A 19,992-nucleotide genomic window follows, 5' to 3' on the forward strand; every position below is an offset into this window, starting at 1 on the left:
ATTGTCAATCATGTCTACGATGCAACAAAAATATATTTGAATGAATAATCAGAGATTTTAAACATTTAATACCATATCTATATCTATAGAGCAATATTCTCACTTAATAAAAATTACATTATCATATCAAATAGACCACCTGAGTAACGTGGAAGTTCAGGGATCAGAAATCCTTTGTCGCACAATGCAAGTACAAGCTAGCATCATGCAACGCCGGGCGAGTGTAGTAATGAAGGAGACGTTTCTTCCAGATTCCCCAGGACTTCGCATCTTTCAGTTTTGGGATGGGTCGATTGAGAAGTGTGATTGGTGTGCCGGACTTGTAGTGTTGTGCAACCCAGTGAACAGCGTCGTAGATACCATTCTCGGCAGAATTCAAAAGACAATCACACAACGCATCCTAAAATTTTAAAATGATTTGGTCAGAAAGAACATTTTTCCAGAAAATATTGTTTTTGTTAGACGTTTCAGTAAGTGGGTAGGCCTAAATAAATTCTTCGTCCTTCATTCCAAAGATGGTCAAACCAGGAAACAATATGTTTACAAAGCACTTGAAAACATCCAATCAGGTTTGCGAGTTTGGGAAAACAAGCGAGCATTGTTCTTACGCTAGACAATAGTTTTATTGTATTTCATTAGGTTTACCCGTGGAGGGTCTTTCTCAACCGTTTCCTTATACGATATCAGCACACGTGACCATACGTCATACATATGAAACTTGTGCACAATCCGCTCGGTCGATGACCAGTTCGGTCCCAGTCCGTCATCGTCTTTACCAATGCGCGATAAGATTGCGTCGATTATGTTCATCGTATTTGTGGTGAAATCTCCGGACGTGTGATCGTCAGGTGCATAAGGCAGAACTAAACGACTCTAAACAGTAAAATAAAACGAATACTGCACACAGCAGGAAAAACTGTTCCTTTATTAAAACTATGTAACTTTGATTCAATCAAAATAAAAACCATGCGGATTGATTGCATAGTTTAAACAAATATTTGGTCTTGCGTCTTGTGAAATCCCAGGATATTTTCCTACGATTGTAGTCAGGATTATTTAATACAAGCACTATCAATCAGGTTTTAAGATATCACTTAAATATCACTTAGATTTTAAAACTGTGATAGATGGCATTAAAATTTATTGAACATGATTACAGATATCATCCCGAAGTCATTGCCTAAGCTATAGTTATACACCATTCACGAGTACTGAGATATATATCTTTATAAAGGTGGCCTGTTGCCATGTCTTTTCTAATACCACGTTCAAAAAATACATGAACAAGTCAGAACAACGGATCGAGAACTGTTGCGAATCGATGTTATTGTTACATTAAGTTTTTTCGGACAAAATGTGACTGATTTTAACTCTTTTATTTTATTGTTAATATTACCTCATCGCTGATGTCGTGATTAACTGTAGGAACATTGTTCTCTTTAGTTGCTCGAGGATTGAACATACGTAGTCCTTGAACTGTCATCGAGTGAATAGTATGTGCCACAGTCTCGTTGAAATTCTCAGACAGAGAATACAAGTTGTACAATTCACTGCAAGGAACCTTTGCATTTTTCACCGCTGCGCCTTGTGTCCCAAGGACACAGAAAACGAAGAATAAGCCAAGTGATATCATTATTGTTCTGTATAGAAGTATTCTGTGCAGCTTCAAGCGAATCTAAGCTTGTTGTTGTGACACCGGATCACTGCAATCTGTCCTGACTTGCTCAAGTCACATGTTTTTTAAAGGCATCCCATTTTTCGTCACAATGCGATTAAACTACCCCACCCCACGGCATCCTGCGTGGATGCTGTTCACGAAATTCGAGTAGATTGGCTCTGACGCACGGGATTATAGCCACGCCGCATGACTTCTCGAAAGTGCCTTTTGCCAGGTATTAGAAATACATCAGTGAGTGACTGTGCGTCATTGTGGTTACTTGCGGTCTTCGCCTGCTTTACGCGCACTGTTACCCCACAAATCAGGCCTTTCGGAACCAGAATTCGGGTTGAAACAAAGCTTTAGAATAAAATACATCAAACACTTTCAGAATCCATCAAAGACGTGATTTCAAAATCACTTCAATTTCATCGCCGACAAGTCACTCCCGGAAACATCTTCAAAGATTCTTTTCAATCATTCCACCCTCTACTTCCTTCTCCATACTTCATTTGAATGTGTCTTAAAGCCATCACTCTACAAACTGCTTGTTCATAGCAGGGAACATGCCACCTGTTTAGAGTGACTGCTTGTACCCGGTTCAATGACTTTGTGAACTCGACCTGAACAAACCTAAATGATTATTTACCAATAAAAAGGTAAATATTAATCGCTAAATGAGAAAAGTATAGATACCTTTTAAAACCTTTTATTTCTATTTTATTTATCGTTAAATTGTGAAGTTTGAACCAGTGACAAGACGGACCGAGGTATGAACCTGGTAATTTGTGTTTCAACTTTGCAAACGTTTAGTTTCAGTTTGGTTTTATAATATTACATATTTAGCATCGACTATTTGCGTATCTTCACCTCTTTTCTCTGTTTTTTCTCGATTTGTCAATTTCCTTCAATTAAGAATCTAAATGGTTAAACAAGGCCAAATCGAATATATGACTTCAACAATTTATTAGACTCTCAGTACGTGCAACTCTTCACAACTAAAAAATGTCAATCCGTTTCAAACATAGTGAGTCATTAGCTACTGAGAAAAATATTAAGAATTGCCTAAGTATTATGGTTATGTTTACTACTGTATCGTTCATATTTTCTTTCACTTTTTAAACCGCAACGTATAGACTGGTGGAATTCACCATGCTAGGGTATTTCAACTGCGCTTGGGCATGTCTCGTTATGTGTGGACTTTTTGTCTTTGCACACGGTGATGGTGAGTGTCAACTCTTGCATGATTTGCAAGATTTCTTACAACAGAATCTCAGGAAATAAGACTAAAACTTTGTGGCAACCCTGGTGCAATTTTTGTGCTAATGTTCAACGTTTCGAAGCGGTGATATAGTCTGTGATCTTTAAATTCACTTAGGCAGCAGTCGAGGCCTTCTTATTCACAATGCATTTCGTAAGAAGCATCATGTGGCTCCGTTGATATGGAACACCGACATGGCGGAACGCGCTGAAAAGATGGCGACAGACATGGCAACAAAAGGAACATTAGACGTCGCTCTTGTTAAATCAGTCACCAAATTTGGTGAAAATGTCGCTCGAATTTCAGGTATTTGCTTGTCGAGTTATCAAGAGCTGTGTAATCATGATATATCATTTATAAACCACTATCGCTTGTATTCAACTACATACTTATACCCCCACCTCATTGAGTGGGAGATCTCTATCAGGCGTATGTCTGATTTCTTATTCTCTTCAACTATAGACCCAAGTTCAACCAGTTCTGCCAGTTGTGATAGTGCGTACGAAGAAGCAGTGAAATTGTGGTATAATCAAGTAAAGGGATACAGTTTCGCTGCCCCGAGCCTTGACTCTGATACAGACACGTTTACTCAGGTACAGCAATCATTTAATAACAAGATGTTGTGTCTCACGTACGGTCTGACCATGGGCAGTCAGGTCAATACGGTTATGTCATGCTATCTTATAGACCCACATAAAGATAGTATGACGTAACCGAATTGCCCGGGTTGTCTATGGTCTGACTGTCTTTATCTCAGTTATACCAAGAACTCTTGCAACTTTTCTCCCAATAAATGGTAATTTTATATTTGATATGCTTATGTTCAAACTCTCGATAATTAACGGTTATGAAATCAGACAAATACACTGAACTGAGAGCCGGTCTGAGATGAACGTCGTCATTCGGTGCACGCCTCATGCATAACCTGAGATCGAAATTCAGCCACATCCTACGAACTACTATTCTATCTTCTTTGGTAGGTCGTGTGGAAAGATGTCTCCGAGCTTGGAATGGGATGTTGCAAAAGTCCTACGAAAAACGAAGTATACGTCGTGGCTCTGTACAATCCCCCTGGAAACATCCCCAGCAAGCTTCGCGCTAATGTGCTGGATCCCACAGGAAAATCTTCAGACGATCTGTACGGAAGCATCGCAAAACGATTCCAAACTGTTCACCATCAGAAGAAACAAAATTAGATTCTTAGTGCTGTAGTATACTTACAACACAGTGTTGGATGAGTTCTCGGTGAGCCAACACCGGGGGTTTTCACAACAAAACTTGGCCTTGTAAAGTTTGGAATTGGATCTTGTTAATTGGTAAAAAAGATCCAGTTTGCTTGTAGTCAGTTTGCGAGAATACTTTGCGCATGCCAAAATAATGCAAATTAAGAAGGCATAAACTTATCAGACAAAACAAAGGCTTAAACAATCGACTAAAGGGCGATGATAGTGTCTAGTTGCCACTCGACTGTCGTGGAAATGAAGAATTCGCACAGGACAAGCAATAAGATTTTTAACTTAATTTTGAAGTTTTATTAGAATTTACATATAATGTTGTTCTGTATACATCCTGTGTGGTCCATATCCATGATTTATGCTGCTTTAAAAGCACTTTCACAAAGCCGAAGTAATCACTATCCTCTTTGTCTTTTTATATTACCGTATCTATCCTCAATTTCAAGCAACGGGACTCTTCTTCTTGTTCGCAGTCTTACAAAGATATTTTTACTGTCTTGTTTTCTTTGCAGTTTTCCTCCGTGCTGTATGGCTTTTCTTTGAGCTCATAAAGTTCTTAACAAACTGATTTTCTTCTTCCTGTGAACCCTGGTCAGATTTTCTTTCACCCTTAAACGAGAACTCCCCTGGGATGCGAAAACCAGCATTTCTAATACCTGGTTTTTCAAACGGCGCGTTGAGAAGATGCTTGTTCAACGATTTTCCATTCGCAACGTCGGACACAAACTTCTGCATCATTGGAGCCAGAGGTTGCTTATCCATTCCAACTCCCATTCCCATCCCTAAGTCACTTTTCTGACCGGGTAAGAGATTCGGATTGAGCGCAGCCTGAGGAGAGACTTGTGGGGAATCGCCGCCTCCCATTGGCTGGAGTCCGTTGACGTTACCGTTGCCTGGCAACATGCTGTTGAGTCCTTCACGGGGCGTGTTTATGACAGGTGGGCTGTCTTTCAATTGATATTCTGGCCATTCATTGTTGGTCATACTCACGCTTCCATCAAGATTGTATTGTTCACCATACCCGGCTAATATTTCGCCCTTTTGCTTTCCTGGAATATTTGCTGCCGCTTGATTCGCCCGTTTGGGGCCCAAAATGTCGCCTAAATTGTGATCGATCTTCGAAATCTGCATCGCAACACTAGGGTCCAGACCTTGACGTGCGAGGTCCTCTGTTTAAAAAAAAGAGAGATTCAGTTCCTAAGATTACTGTGATGGCGGAATAAGATCATCTCATGTAAATAACAAAATTATAGTGAATACACACGAGTTTCAGAGCTGACTTCCGGATTCATGAACATGTCGTTCATATTGTCCAATTTGTTGATTTCATTCAGTTCATCACGATTCAGGGCTGACGGATTTCGCACTAAATCTAAGAGGGTCAACAAAAAAAGCGTAATTAGGTTGTCCGGTTACCTGGCATATAATCAACCGGAACTGCAATAAAAAAGCTAAAATAAAAGATAGGGAAACATCCAGGACATACTAAGTCCCAATGTATGAGAAATGTTCCGACAGCATTGCATGCATTGGAGTTAGATCTCCTTACAGAATTCTGCTTTTAACTTGTTTATTTACTTTATAATGTATCAAGATGCACTCACCGTCAATGTTTTGCGTTGCATGAAAGTTATTAAATCTTTTAGTAGCTTTTCCACCCAAAACTGTTTGGGAAATATGATTGATAACGATGTTAGCATTTTAAAATAGATTTACATGTTTATATACTAAAAGCAACACTGGATAGCTTGATTTGAAGTCTGGTTTTATTCGATAGCGAAGTGGATTTGAGCAGCGTATAAGGCATATTACCTACCCTGCGTTTTCTTGTGAAGCAACCCATGTCTTCCCTTTGGAACTGAAAATTCGCATAAAAGAAATTTGAAGCTAACACAATCAGATCCCTGAAGATATATGTCTGGGACCAGTTAACATATATTAAACGCCTTTTGGACAATTAAATATTCACAGCAACTATTAACGACTCTACCTGCTTGTACGATAAAATAATGGATACCGAAGACCACAAAAGCAAGATAAACTTTATTTGCTATCATTATCAATGTCCAATATAAATTCACCAAACACGACACGAGTTTTTTATATATTATAGCTCAGTAAGTCTCGTGTATAAATAAATAATTGACCTGCTGCTATCGTTTTTTTGCCAAACCAACCAGCCTGCTAAAAATGTTAATGCCACACTAGACTTTATTAGACCATGAAGCATAACAGAATTGCTGCGCAGAAATTCTCAATGAAAATTTGAATTATTTTTTTTTAATGTAAAATGAAAAATGAATTGAAATTTAATTTTGAAGTTTGATAAGTTTTATTTTTCAATAAACCTTTAACATGTACTTCTCAAGCAACTGACCAAGCGTTCAGTACCTCAACGCTTCAATGCATGATTAGCATGTTTAGCGAATCGCAGTCCAGTCAAATTCGGATACTGATCTAACAATGATACCAGAGCTCCTGACTCGTGCCTCGGGGCATTCCCATGAACCTTTGCGCGACTTGTTACTACGAACAACAAAACAATATGTCGGATAAATCAAATATATTTATATTGGATTTCGATTGTGTTTTTTTCGGCATTTTCGTGGATAAATACTGGCCCAAAGAACAAAAACATATTGTCTAACACGTCGAGATTTAAAGCAGATCGATCTCCGGGCTATAGGAAGTTTTGATGATGTAAAGAAAACGAGAAACTTGGACGATTTGGATTACCTGAAGGATAAATTCTGTACATTATTGTATCAAAACGTCAAAGTATTTTGAATTATTGCCATGTATTGGATTTAGTGGATTTCCTGTATTGGAAGTTAGTATTGTGGCTAAAACTAGCACGAAATATTTTAATGCCATCTGGTTTGATTTACGTGATTTGACCGTGGTAAGAGTCATTGAAGTGTGTATATCATTTCTACAGCTGTTTACCAACACTCAAATATGACAGACGTTGATGATATACAAAGTTTTATTGCTGCACAAAAGAGAAGGATTGAACAAGAACGTTCTGGCTTGAGTGAACCAAATATTGGTCATCAAAATGTGAGTGAAAATAGCGATTATATATTATTATATACGTAAATTACTGTACCTGGTTGATTATGAACGTTGTGTTATAAATTCGCGCTAGAATTCCCCTAGAAATGGGCTTTTGAACTTTTTAAGTTTTTCCAAGTAGTTCAAACTCTGGCAATTACAATCTTTGCCCTCAAGGTCTAAAATCTCATCCATTTTCTTTGTTTTTCACTCGAAGGTTATGCCAGTAAGTTATAAAGATCGCAAAACACAACAAGACAATATAACCAAGTGAGAATAATTTAATATGATTTGCCAATCCATGGTTTTATTTCCAAATTCTGATATAGTATTTTGTATGTTTAGTGTGATAAGACAGGAACAACCCAAAGGTGGGTCACTATTTCTATTATGTGCGTTCCACATTTGACATCATTATGAAACAGTGCTATTAAAGAAATTTATTTATTTAGCCCCAAAAGAAACAAAATCATCTCCCAGTGTTCTGGAGTTGGGCTCATATGAGAATGTACAAGAGAAATTAAGAAAAGAGAGAGCTGAAGAGTACAAAAAATTCTTGGCGGAGGTAATGCATAATTAAATTGAAAAATCTTTGCTTTCTTAGATGTAATTGTGTGATGTATTATTGCTTGATCTTTAGAAAAGTTACAGGACTATTGGCAAAAAATCCCCCAGAGATATCCCAGTGGAGAAGGTTTGTACCGGTACTATATGTTTTTAGCATACTGTGTCAAATTTGCTGTCATGCATGATAGATGTCAATTTAAACTTGCAGCCATCAATGAAAAGTGCATTAAAACAGGATTATGCATCACCCAGAGCTAACCAGGGCAAATCTAACTCTTCCTTAATGAATGGTGATGCCTATGGTTCACAGGTAAGATTTAATATGAGCACTTTAAGTTGCATATGATAGTTACAGCTAGAGTCAGTATAGTCATCTGCAGTAGAATCTGTCTTCATTTATCCCTTCAATGGTCTTGTAAAGGTTATTTCTAAATGAATTATTATTCTTTTTTGTTAGAGAAGACCATTGGATGATGCACCAGAGCCACAAAATAGATGGAGAGGTATATTTTAATGCAATTTAGTGTGAAAAGATGAATGTCTTGTGAGGCAATGCAATACTATAGGTGGGGACAGAGGTTTTGTGACTCAGATCCTAGCCCCTCCTACTGCCGCTGCTCATGCTAATATTCTGTCAAACTCTCAACTGCAGCCGCCGCCCGTCCTCAGAAAACGTTGGATGAATTGTATGATGCTTACGAAGAACTTCTTGAAAGAAAACGACAAGATGAAAGAAGATACAGGTATAAAATGATGTCCTCTCAAATAATTCAAATTCTGCATTCAAAGAGTTTTAACTCTGAAATGCAATAACGTTTACAAACCTGCCAATAGATTGTACTGCATTTCTTTATTATAGGAGTGGTATGGACGATCCTTACCTAGATTCAAGGTAAATCCATTCTATATACTACATGCTATTGTTAGCAAAATGTTTTTTAAATCCTAGGATATATCTGAAAGCATTCATTAGTTTTTTTTATTGCCCTACAACAAGCATATTAGTTATCAGTTTAAGATAACAATTTCTCATGCAAACTGTTGCCAATTTCATTTCTCAATTCCACGACTATTCTTTCTTCCAGACATGTTCGTTTCAACGATGAAACTCCACGTAAAACTCCGAGAGAGTACGTATCCCAAAATTAAGACTATATATCAATGTTGTGTGATGTTAAAAATTGAGTTGTATTCCTTGTTAATAAATGGTATTTTACCATCAATTTCTAGACCCTGGCTAGAGAACGGCACAAGGCGAAAATGGGATCATCCTGACCAAGTCTCGGATGGTTTAGCGGGTGGAAGGAGATACACTAATACAGAATTCCAAGACTCGAGAACTTTGGAAGATTTCCAAGAAAGATCACGTGGTAGAAGACAAGTTGTTCCGGACGACAGAATGTCCAGGTCAGCCCCACCCACAGCGGCACCCGCCAAACAAGCTGTACCCATCTTTGGAGGTGAAATATTTAACGACGTTTAAACCTGTGTTTTTGCCCTGTCCTGGTTAGATTTTCCGTGATCTAATCGTTATGTCCTCCATTGCTGAATTCTTGATTACTTTTCTGGTTTTCCAGAGCACGACATGAGTCCTGAGGTGAAGCAGCAACGGCAGACGAAATATCGCGAGGAACTTCAAGCTCAAATGAAGGAAAGGGAAATGCAGAAGAAACGGTATGGAGGACATTAGAGGCGAGAAAACATGAGTTGGTTAGGGTGTGCTGGTGTATTGACGCTTTTTGTTTTGTCCAGGGAGAAAAACCACATGTTTGTAGATGATTCTAGGAAGCAAGATCTTGGATTAAATTCTTTGGTAAGGGAAAATGTTTTGGTTTGAAAAATAGGATGTTCTAAGTTTGTATAGGTGTGTAAATATTGTATATTTATGTAGCTTGTGCATTGATTCTCTGCAGCCTAACGGAGAGGCAAGTCCTCGTAGACATCAACCATCATTTCCAAGAAATGACCATCCCAGAGCTGACCAACCATTTCAAGCACCGCCAGATCTCGCCAGTCGGAGATACGAACCAACTCTTCAACAGACCAACAATCGTCCCAATCAGATGGCTTACGATCAGCCGTACAATTACTCACATCTGAATCAACCATTAAACTACCCTTCGAGTTTATTGTCCACAGGTCCGCTCCTGTCTTCCCTCAACCCGTCTTCTGGTTTGTTAGGCGGGTATTCCAGTTCTCTTCGTGGTAAGAAACATTGCTGTGTTACAACTTCATTGTTATATTCGTTTTCATATTTACCAGTTGTTCTCCATGTTCACCAGACACCTCTCCATATTCATCTTAAACTTCCATAAACATATAGTTTTACACTGAACTCTTTTTACAGAACCAGTAGGCATGTACCAGCCAAGCTGGGTAGCCGACAACGCTGGACTCGGACAGCGTACCACTGGACTGGTGACCAGTCTGGGGGAAACAGGAGGAATGGGAGATCCTGGGATGAGGTCACGACTTAATCAAAGTAATGGACATTTGGAAAAAGGTTTATCAAACACAGGGTTTGGAAGTTTTGGCAGCACTTTATCTCAAAGTGATGGTGCGAAAGAAAAGGACAGAAGCAGGCAGCAGTCATATCGGGAGGAATTGACAAGACAGGTTTGTTTACGACCTGCGTATCGCTATCAAGAATGTTAGGAGACTAGTATCTCTGTCCTGATTAGAGAAATAAAAACAGAATCATGTCATGTAAATTTATTGAAGTATCTCAAGGCTAGTGCAACCATTTTCAAAATTTGATGTTGACTTTAGATGATGGAAAAAGAAGAGAGAAAAAAGAAGGACAAAGCGGAAGTTGAAAGGTGGAACGAAATAATCATTTGAATGAGAAGTTACTCGTGCTAGTGGTTGTTCATCTTGTATAAATTATAACAAGCTTTTATAATCTTCCCTCTTCGTGTGGCTTAGATATAACATGAAACTCGAACGAGAGTTGGAAGAGTATAATCCCTGGGGCAAGGCTGGCGGCGGAGCGCCGTTGAAAGATCAAACTGGACGATTAGTGTGTAAGTGTAGACGGAGTGTGTAAGTATAGACCCCCCCCCGCTCTCCTCTCTTCCTCGCCCTAAAATGTAGAAAATTACACCCAGTATGTAGCTCAAACTAACCTCAGTCTATCTTCTTTTCAGCCGACCTTCGTCAGATGCATCAGTACAATAAAGAAGGAACGATTATCAGTCCTAGGGATCGTGGGAAGTCTCTCGAACCCTCCCTCGTTAAAGAAACCTTTAACACTTCCAGTGAAATAAAAACGGAAGGTAAGATTATTATGACCTGAGCAATATCACTCCAGTTGGTAGTGTCAATCTCATTGCCCAGTTCTGCAAGTATCAGCAAGATTCTTTTCTGGCATTCTGCCCTTTTTAATTTCTTTTATTTAATTTTAACGTGTTGTTTACAGCGGTTAGCCCTGCAACAAAGGTAGACCAGTTTCAACCCTCTTCAATGCAAATGGAAAACGTGAGTTTTTGCGAAGGTTTTTTTAAGTCGTAACGTAATCACTGACATTTCTTGTTGATCTAAATATCGCGAAATCTCGTGTGCTAATAAATATTTTATTTTCTGTATTCAGAATGACGTGCAGAAGAACGCGCAACAAGAATACAAGGATTACTTGAGACAGCAGGTGAGTTATTTTGACAGCGTTCTTATGGTGAGTTTCGTATGCGGTGAATGAAAAAATAATCCTGGTGTTTGTAGGTTGAGGAAAAACAACGAAAGAAGAAAGAGGAAGAGGAACGTCTTCGAGAAGCAGAGGAACGACAGGTAAAACAAGGATGATAGTTGATACAAGATGATAGATGGTGAAGATTAGATTAGATCAACCAGCATCCTCTCCCATCCACTTTCACCCTCTCTTATCTACACTCATTCACTCTCATCCACGTTCATCCACTCTTATCCACATTCGTCCACTCTTATCCACATTTGTCCACTCTTATTATCCACACTCATCCACTCTCAGTATTACATTCGATTACATTTCTTTTATAAATTTAGGATAAAATTATTCAAGAACAGCAGAGGAAATTAAAGGAAGAATACGAGAAAGAACTGGAGGCAGCGAAACAAAAAGAGGAAGCAGTAGGTTCCGTTGATTGTATATTAAACATGTGCAAATGTCGGAGCAAAATCTATCATTCAACTATTTTGAAAACTCTCATTTAAAACTGTCAAATATTGTCGTAAACACACAGGTTTCACGGGGCATTGCTTGTACAATATACCTCCCTACTCGAATGAAATTGAAGATGTTTGTTTTGTTTTGTCTGCATGACGAATGTGCTTGAAATTGAATGTGTAAAATCTTTGATTAGGCTCGTCTGAAGAACGAAGAGATGAGAAAAGCTGCCGAGGAAAAGAAAAAGGAGACGGAAAGAAGAAGATTAGAGGAAGATCGAAAACAGGAGGAAAAGTTGCATAAGCAACTGGAAGAACGATTGAAGGCAGCCAAGGCTAACGTAAGTTGAACGTCTTTTGCATGAAGTGCCCAGGAACCCTGATTTAGGTAATCGTTTTGCATATGACCGAATGTGAAGGGTACATACTTTCACAAATTTCCACGATACTTCCACAACTTTTGATGCTTCTATAATTTTCCTGAGAAAAACATTACTTCCACAAAGCTTTGCATGTGACAAAATGCTTCCACAAATCATATTCATTTTCTTCCACCAGAAGACTAATCGTTCAGGATCTCCACCACTTCCCAGTGCTCAGAATGCGGTGAGATCAAGTTCCCCTCCTATTCCGACGTTGCAGAAGCAAAGCGAGGTACGGCGATAATTTCTTCAGTCAGTAATACCCGATCCAAACCACTCGTGTAAAACTGAGATTCCGTTTTTAATAAGGTTCAAAGGTCACCTCCATCACCGCCAATACCAACACTCCAGAACAGGCAAAGATCAGACTCGCCACCCATCCCGACGCTGCAGAATGGAGTAAGTGTTACACATGTCCCCGTTAAATTGATCATTGTAAATATACGTTCTAAATACAGCTTTTGATTGGAACGACGAAACTCTGGTTATATTTTGTTCATTGTGATCCTAACGCTGGAAGTACTGTAGTTATCTGCTCGGAAAGAAGCCATAATGAGCTGTTATAACATGTCAGTTTCACAGGAAAACAAATTTTACTTCATCTTGTATAGACAGCAGAAAAACCAGGGGAATTCAGTTCCAATCTCCAACGGCAATCATCGTTTAATAAACAGTCGTCTAGACCGCCATCAAGTTCTAGACGTGATCACCGGAGACCCGAGACTCCACCTTCAGCACATCAAACCTTGAAACAAGATGACCGTCAAGGTACGTTTCCTTAGCTCCGCTCAGCCTGATACGATTTCCGTCCGTCCTGTTTGCCACCGTATCCTCCTAGTATGAACAACCTTAGTAGCTCGTTTGGCAATTTTAATCAATTTATTCCCAGTCAATTTCTAGCTTCTTACACAGCACTTAGGCCCTATTTATTACTTCTTCATCTCGGGTTACCTCTCTGTATATTTTGTGTCTTCCAGGTCGTCGTTCCCGGCCTTCGTCAGCAACCGCTGACATCGATGTTTTGAGCCAACTGACGTCACTAAGACGACAGTTGAAAAAGGAAGAGGTTAAGGTCCAACAACAACTATCAGAAAACAAGGTAATTTTGAGAAGATGACCGGAATTACAATGCAACAGCTACATTTGTTTTGGACATTCCTCTTCAACATACCTCCTTTGTGTTTTTCAAGGAGAAATACGTCAAACTACGCGAGAACAGTGGAACTCGAAGGTACTACATGGTGTTACAAAACCACATAATACTTCGTCATTCCCCCCGTCAAACTTCTTGATTCTTTCCTTTCTTAATCCAGGAACAAGAAAGCGGCAGATGTTTTTGATAATGTCTTTCGAAGACAGCCAAATATTGCTCAAAAGTATCAAGATGCGCAGGTAAACATAGACGCCATCTTTACTTGAACGACAATTTTTTTATCCCAAGCTAAAATCAAGCATCTTGTTTTTCTCTATTTTTCTTGCAGACTACTGGAGCTATAAACGAATTCAATAAGCTAAAATATGAAGGTAAGACGAACAGTCTCAACAACACTCGTCAATCTTCAAAACTGCGTACAAAAACAAGTGTTTCAATCATCAAATTTTGTCCACTTCAGATAACAGTTCTCTTCATGGCGATTTTCTGAATCAGTATCCAGAACCCGCAACGTCTCCCAGTACACTTGATCTGCAACAGAAATCCTTGCTTCAGGAGCAGCAGAAACGTTTAGAATCGTTCAAAGACAAAGAAAATCGAAAGTCGTTTGAAAATCATGCTGTAAGCGAGTGTCGTAATATATCAGCGAGATTATGATCATACTATAGCATGCCATTTGTTTATGAATTATGTTTCTTTAGCGGCCTCCAAGCAACACGTCACAACTAGAGTCTGAAAGCCAGTTTGTGCCTGTCGATGATCCGTCACAAGTTCCTCAGGGTGAGACTTCGAAGCCATTCCTCAGGAAATCAAGCGCAAGAGAACGAAGAAGATGGAAAGACTTGGAAAATTTAGCCAAGGCATCAAAGGTACATCATTCAACATCATTCCTGCTTAGCCACTCACCACAATCATCATGCTTTACTATCCACGTATATACATGCCCATCCAACCAATTTATCCAACCAATTTATCAGCCAATCGATGTGCCTGCCTACCTAACTTACCCCCTCCCCCCCATGCAATCACACGTACCACTTCCAGACATACCTCATCCACTCACCCACCCTTCCCTGCATTAATATTGTGTTACTGATCTCATTTCACAGCTTTCTGATTACAAACCCCCCACCCCTGGTGGCTCATCTCTCAACTCCGTCACAAGCTTCAATGTTGACGAAATCGCGCAGAAAAACGAAGAAAGACTTCGCAGACTGGAGGCGATGAAACAATCACGAGCAGGTATGATTTGGGGTATGAGGTGTACATGTAGGATAGACGAGGGGCACGTAGGATAAGTTGAGTATATAGACCTTAGACTATCGTCATATCCAAGAGGTAGGCATAGTGTACTCACAGATGGTTTTATCACTTATATGGAAGTATAAAGTAGGATATTTTTCTAAGGTGATTTGTAAATTACTGGAATGCCTCGTTGTGATTGATTGAGTGGATTGACCATGATCTCAAGGGTATACGAGAGTTTTACAACCTAAAAAGGCAAAGCCGAATGCAAAAATATAGTTGTTTCTGTGGTATTTAAGCCAATCTTTTCAACAACCCTTACCACCCTTAGAAATATAGTCTGAGAATTGCCACGCGGATAAATAACATCCGACATGTGTTGAACATGTTTTCCGTGAAAACAATGCGATTCACATTCCAGTCCCAGCACCTGTATTCTAGAGCGTGTCTCTAAAAAAATTACCCTCTTTTAAAATCAGACCTTCTGTTGTGACTTGTGAACCTGTGTACTGTAGTTATACTTTTCAGAACTTAATAATAGTTTCGAAAATAAACAGAGCCATACGGATATATCAAACCACAAGTTTGTCTTATTACGGCAAACTCGAGTAGGAACAATGAGATACGTGTTTGTTTTAAATTATTTTGGTTTAATTTTGCTGTTTTATGTTATTTGGCCAATCGCCATTCACGCTCGATTGAATTCCCAGAGGTGTCACAACACACGTTCAAAACAAAAAGTCTATGAAATTTGCATTTGCCTTTAAGAAATGTGAATCAATACTTTTGTTAACGACCACGTCGCCACTGAGGTATTGGTCAGTCTCTCTGATATTCAAACCAAAGATGAAGCAAACTACGCGTGTTTGAATCTTTAGGCGTTTTCAGACAAATCATGCACGCGTTTGAATCTTTAGGCGTCTTTTACCGACCTTATCTATGAATATATATATCTACATCCTTTAGAATCTAAAGGTGATCCCAATGAAGTATTAAAAAGATTTATTAAACAACACAGGTAAGGGGTTGATATTTAAGACGATAAACAAGGTGATATTTGGACGAACCGTTTCCCACTTAAGAATGCCAAACTTATCCCGTAAAAAAAACGTTTTGTCACCCTTAATCGGATTTTGTTTGACCTTAACACGGGCATGTTTTGTGCATGTATTTCTGCATAACTGTTGTCTTCATGACCTAATTTGAAAAATGAATTTGAGTGAACACGCGGCACTGCTTCAACATGGCGATTTTATAATATTTCTTCTCGTATTCTTTTAGTCGACCGGATTCCAAGTCGTCAGAAAACAGTCTCCCTGCTGATAAACGGTATTTACCAAATATGTAAAAACGAAGCAATATTCATATATCATTTTTAAGAGGAGAGTGCTTTAAAATATCACTTCTGTATTGTGCAAGCAGAAAAATTAGTCGACCATATTGTTTTTAACATGTCTCACAAACACCACATGGTATTAAATGAATTTCATCTTAAATCCTAAATACACGGATTTAATCCTTGAGATTAGGTCTAGAATTAGGATTAGGTTATTGATCCGGGTGTATTATGGTTACGTTATTCTAAATCTAATCCGAACCTAATTTCAAGGATTGGATTTATGTATTTAGGATTTACTGAACATGCCGGAATTAATACTAACTGAATGAATGAGCCATAAGCATAGAAGATTGTAAATCAAATTATTTATTCTTTTATTTTCCATTTAACTCCTATTCCTTGGAAGATTTGAATATATTTTAAACTATAAGATTAAGATCCATTAAGCTTTCGTCAGTCCTAATTTCAACTAAGTCGCTTCCAAGTTAAGATTTAAAGCTCGGTTTTTTCGATTCAAAAGAGTTGTACAGTAGACCAAACCATATCACACCAATAAACCAAAAGAATGCAAGTCCCAAACTGAAGCATATCAAACCAGTTCGTGTGAAAACATAGCCGGCTACCACACGGCTGGCAACGATTGACAAGTGCACCATTGCGAACGAGGTACCTTGATAGAAAGCGGCGTTTTTTGGATGAGTAATTTTTGACATCAATGAGCATCCCGCAGAGAACGCAAAGTACGGCATCCCCATCATTACGTAAAACAATAAAATGTAATAATGAACAGACGAGACATCGTCCCAAGTAAACGCCAAAATGACCAGCAAAGATATCGCGCTAATTTGCAGCAGCATTGAAAATAAGAATATTTTCTTCTCTCTGAGGTAATTCGATGCAATGTACATCGTAATAAAAAGCAGTAAAGTGGCTAACGAGCTGTTTAGAAAGTAGAATTTTACATGAATAAGTCGTAGGTGTAATATTTCCATCGCAATCAATGGTGTAAAGAAAGTTGCAGTGCTTGAGAAAACCTCGTTCCAAAATATCAGGTAGAACAAACATAAAACTCGCGAATTGCATTCGACAGTTGTCTTCGTCTCGCTTTCGTTGAGTGTTCGGTCTTGTTCGCTTAGTTTTCGTTCATCGTCGCTATCGCTCGTACCCGACATCGTCATCTCGGCTTTAACTTCCTCCCTGGCATTTTTCTCACCGAAATCGTGGGGCAAGAAGAGCGAAGCAATTAGCGAAACTAGCCAGACACATGTCAATATTATGCCGGGCGAATTCCCCGCGTTAATCTTCCAACCAAAAAGATCAGCATTGAATGTTACAAAACTACCAATTGCCGGTCCAAATGCACAGCCCAAACAATATGTGGTTTCCAAAAATACAAAGATTCCTGCGCGATTTTCACTGCTCGTGTGAAGTGCAACTTGACCCATTAGAATCCCGAATGAGGACTCTGCCATACCGCTAATAATTCTGCCCATGAGTGGAAAATAAGGGGACGTGTTAATGCTGTATAACAAATTGCCCACAACTTTTACCACATAAGACAGAACTATCAATAACTTAACATGCCCGAAACGATCCGCGATGTGTCCAAATATTGGCGATATGACGACAGCGGAAAGATTGAAGGAGGTTAAAACTAAAGACAGAAATTCCTTGCTTTGACCCAGGGATTTGACGTAATACCATGCTGTCGGTGCGATAAAATATGCTTCGCAGCCGTCTGTGAAGTTTCTGACACAAATGAAGACGAGAATCCACAGTTTCGGTGATTTTGGTTTAGCCATGTTTGCATGAGCGCTCAACTAGAATTAATAAGAATAAACACGTTTTTTGAGGATTTTAGAGGACGCAGAGACGAAATCGACGTTAGCCTTCGTAGGCAATTATCATAGGCGCAAGTCCTTTTATATAAAGCAAAATACAAATACAAGTTGTTGAGACAAAACACCAAGTAAAAGTATAAAAACGGGGGTATTAATAGTCCTAATAGTCTTCAAGCATTACTGTCGCTTTGGGTAGCCTGTGGCCGTGTGTAGCTAATTAAGTACAAACATTCCTTTATTGTCGAGTCAAACTTGGGACAGATTCTCAACTAGTTCTCCGATAATTTCACCTCTTATGTGTCTATATGTTTATCTAATATACTTATTGAACGAAGAACGGGTGGTTTTAAGACATAATTTCAGAAATAGGAAATAACATTCTTATTCTTCAGTTGAAAATTGATGTACGTTAGTGACACGAGCCCTAAGCGTGACCACCGTAAAACAAAGAGTTTCACATTGCCTTTGTGTGAAAATACAGGCAGAAGTTAGGACTAAGGAGACTTAGGCTATACATTGCAATACTCGAATATTGAGTGTATTTACACCAGAGATGTTTGCCGTAGAAGACAACATTCATACCTTTTCTGTGTTCCTCCGTCGACTTTTGAGAAGTAATTAATCTATGACGATTGCAAAACCTGTACTTACCTAACCATCGCCTGAGTGGAAAAAGGATCACCAGACCCAGATGCCAGGTGTTAGTTGGATGGCAGATAATTATATGACAAGAACCCAAGACCATCCCCTTTCCAGTATGTTTCCCCGAAGGTCAAAAGGCCAATCATAAGTAATAATAGGAATTTATAGTTCAGCACGTGATGGGTTCCAATTGTCAATATTTGCTCAGAGATGCAAGATTGATTCAAAGGCATGCGATCCATAATTCGATGCAGTATGCGAGTGTTACAGTATTTACTAATGATACCAGTGTGAATTATTTGAATGAATGTTTAGGATTGTTTTTTAATCTTCATTACAAACTCTTTCCCGATGATCCCCTTCATTCCTAACTTTCCCGATCCATCATTCTCGACTTTCAATAACCCCGTTTATTCATAACTCTCTCAAACATTCCCTTCATTTCTGACTCCCAATAATCCCCCGTTATCCCTAACCCTTTCCCACAAGCAATATTATATTATACTTCCTACTAATGATGATAGACAGTTCTTACGGTTTGTTGACTTTTTAATGCATTCCCCAAATTTTAATACCCTGTTGTACCCGATTACCTTTTTGTTCAATAAATGGTGAGATAATGTCCAGCAAAAGTCGGTGTTCTTTTAGAGATTAACTCATTTAACTGTCATATTTTTATACGATATTTTTGTGATCTTTCCGACGATACAGTTTTGTGAATTCTCCGACGATACAGTTTTGTGATCTCTCCGACGATACAGTTTTGTGATCTCTCCGACAATACAGTTCTGTGATATCTCCGACGATACAGTTTTGTGAATTCTCCGACAACACAGTTTTGTGATGTTTCCGAGGATACAGTTTTGTGATCTATCCGACGATACAGTTTGATATCTTCCTGATCCGTCGTAATCTAATCTAATTCGCGCTACTTTGTAATTAACAATAAATCAAGGCAAGAAAATTGTCGGGGATATTTTGCCGTAAGAAATAACAGGGAGTTTGAAACCGAGGCTTTATATATAAGAGTGGAGAAAGTTTACGATCTGAAGCAAATAAAACGTGCCATAGTGTAGTGAAAAATGCTCAGAAAAGCAGTTTCTGCTCATACATAATATGGAAGTATTCAGTAATGGAACCCTGCTAATTTTGCACTTTAAAGTTGTAGTGCGAATCCAATTACTGTCGTCATAATGAAACAGAGTATTTATCACTAGTATATAGCTATATAGCGGTTGAACTGCATTTGCCGTGCGAGGCAGATGTAAATAACAACATACTTGAATGCAGAGTCTGTTTCAAAGAGTCAAAAATACCAGTAATCTGTCCATACTGAAATACGACAGGACCGGTCTGGCCGTTTTTACCCTGTAAAGGAAAGTAAATGGTGTGAACGGCGGGCGAGGCTTTATGGTGTCTCTATGTCAGGCGAGTGTTCC

The 19,992-nt window shown here is 38.9% G+C and overlaps 5 protein-coding genes across 9 annotated transcripts; 2 read left to right on the forward strand and 3 right to left on the reverse strand.

Moving 5' to 3' along the window:
• Positions 1-47: 47 nt before the first annotated feature.
• On the reverse strand, positions 48-1,715 carry LOC114525430. The gene is made up of 3 exons (XM_028546763.1): positions 1,397-1,715; positions 646-873; positions 48-400 (listed from the first exon to the last, which is right to left on the reverse strand). Exons 1-3 carry the CDS (start codon positions 1,631-1,633, stop codon positions 164-166), a joined length of 702 nt encoding a protein of 233 aa, XP_028402564.1. The 5' UTR covers positions 1,634-1,715; the 3' UTR covers positions 48-163.
• A 554-nt stretch (positions 1,716-2,269) lies between these two features.
• LOC114525407 (Golgi-associated plant pathogenesis-related protein 1-like) lies at positions 2,270-4,483 on the forward strand. Of its 2 annotated transcripts, XM_028546738.1 has the most exons (6): positions 2,270-2,316; positions 2,401-2,427; positions 2,794-2,882; positions 3,036-3,224; positions 3,381-3,511; positions 3,899-4,483. In XM_028546738.1, the coding sequence occupies exons 3-6, from the start codon at positions 2,810-2,812 to the stop codon at positions 4,112-4,114; spliced, it is 609 nt and encodes a 202-aa protein (XP_028402539.1). In that variant the 5' UTR covers positions 2,270-2,316; positions 2,401-2,427; positions 2,794-2,809; the 3' UTR covers positions 4,115-4,483. The 2 variants fall into 2 exon arrangements, with proteins under 2 accessions (XP_028402539.1, XP_028402538.1); XM_028546737.1 differs by lacking the exon at positions 2,270-2,316 and having other exon boundaries at positions 2,323-2,427.
• LOC114525405 lies at positions 4,444-6,427 on the reverse strand. The gene is made up of 5 exons (XM_028546736.1): positions 6,144-6,427; positions 5,970-6,011; positions 5,758-5,817; positions 5,418-5,525; positions 4,444-5,322 (listed from the first exon to the last, which is right to left on the reverse strand). Exons 1-5 carry the CDS (start codon positions 6,208-6,210, stop codon positions 4,643-4,645), a joined length of 957 nt encoding a protein of 318 aa, XP_028402537.1. The 5' UTR covers positions 6,211-6,427; the 3' UTR covers positions 4,444-4,642.
• A 267-nt stretch (positions 6,428-6,694) lies between these two features.
• On the forward strand, positions 6,695-16,378 carry LOC114525478 (centrosome and spindle pole-associated protein 1-like). 3 transcript variants are annotated; one of them, XM_028546842.1, is made up of 36 exons: positions 6,695-6,983; positions 7,092-7,213; positions 7,425-7,477; positions 7,553-7,578; positions 7,660-7,772; positions 7,848-7,901; positions 7,983-8,084; positions 8,232-8,277; positions 8,427-8,517; positions 8,634-8,666; positions 8,860-8,904; positions 9,005-9,234; positions 9,352-9,448; positions 9,527-9,587; positions 9,688-9,979; positions 10,122-10,390; positions 10,544-10,593; positions 10,700-10,797; positions 10,921-11,049; positions 11,193-11,251; positions 11,364-11,417; positions 11,492-11,557; positions 11,792-11,875; positions 12,109-12,252; positions 12,470-12,565; positions 12,643-12,732; positions 12,945-13,101; positions 13,311-13,432; positions 13,524-13,564; positions 13,647-13,725; positions 13,815-13,857; positions 13,947-14,107; positions 14,188-14,355; positions 14,596-14,728; positions 15,698-15,749; positions 16,013-16,378. In XM_028546842.1, the coding sequence occupies exons 2-36, from the start codon at positions 7,112-7,114 to the stop codon at positions 16,077-16,079; spliced, it is 3,507 nt and encodes a 1,168-aa protein (XP_028402643.1). In that variant the 5' UTR covers positions 6,695-6,983; positions 7,092-7,111; the 3' UTR covers positions 16,080-16,378. The 3 variants fall into 3 exon arrangements, with proteins under 3 accessions (XP_028402643.1, XP_028402645.1, XP_028402644.1); XM_028546844.1 differs by having other exon boundaries at positions 12,473-12,565; XM_028546843.1 differs by having other exon boundaries at positions 6,695-6,905.
• Positions 16,379-16,452: 74 nt separating this feature from the next.
• On the reverse strand, positions 16,453-18,857 carry LOC114525480 (SPX domain-containing membrane protein Os09g0521800-like). Of its 2 annotated transcripts, none has more exons than XM_028546846.1 (2): positions 18,563-18,857; positions 16,453-17,890 (listed from the first exon to the last, which is right to left on the reverse strand). In XM_028546846.1, the coding sequence occupies exon 2, from the start codon at positions 17,870-17,872 to the stop codon at positions 16,556-16,558; it is 1,317 nt and encodes a 438-aa protein (XP_028402647.1). In that variant the 5' UTR covers positions 17,873-17,890; positions 18,563-18,857; the 3' UTR covers positions 16,453-16,555. The 2 variants fall into 2 exon arrangements, with proteins under 2 accessions (XP_028402647.1, XP_028402646.1); XM_028546845.1 differs by having other exon boundaries at positions 18,494-18,857.
• Positions 18,858-19,992: the final 1,135 nt, after the last annotated feature.

This window comes from Dendronephthya gigantea, unplaced genomic scaffold, assembly GCF_004324835.1.
Source record: "Dendronephthya gigantea isolate DGI-Jeju-01 unplaced genomic scaffold, DenGig_1.0 000034F, whole genome shotgun sequence".
Taxonomy (NCBI): Eukaryota; Metazoa; Cnidaria; class Anthozoa; order Malacalcyonacea; family Nephtheidae; genus Dendronephthya; species Dendronephthya gigantea.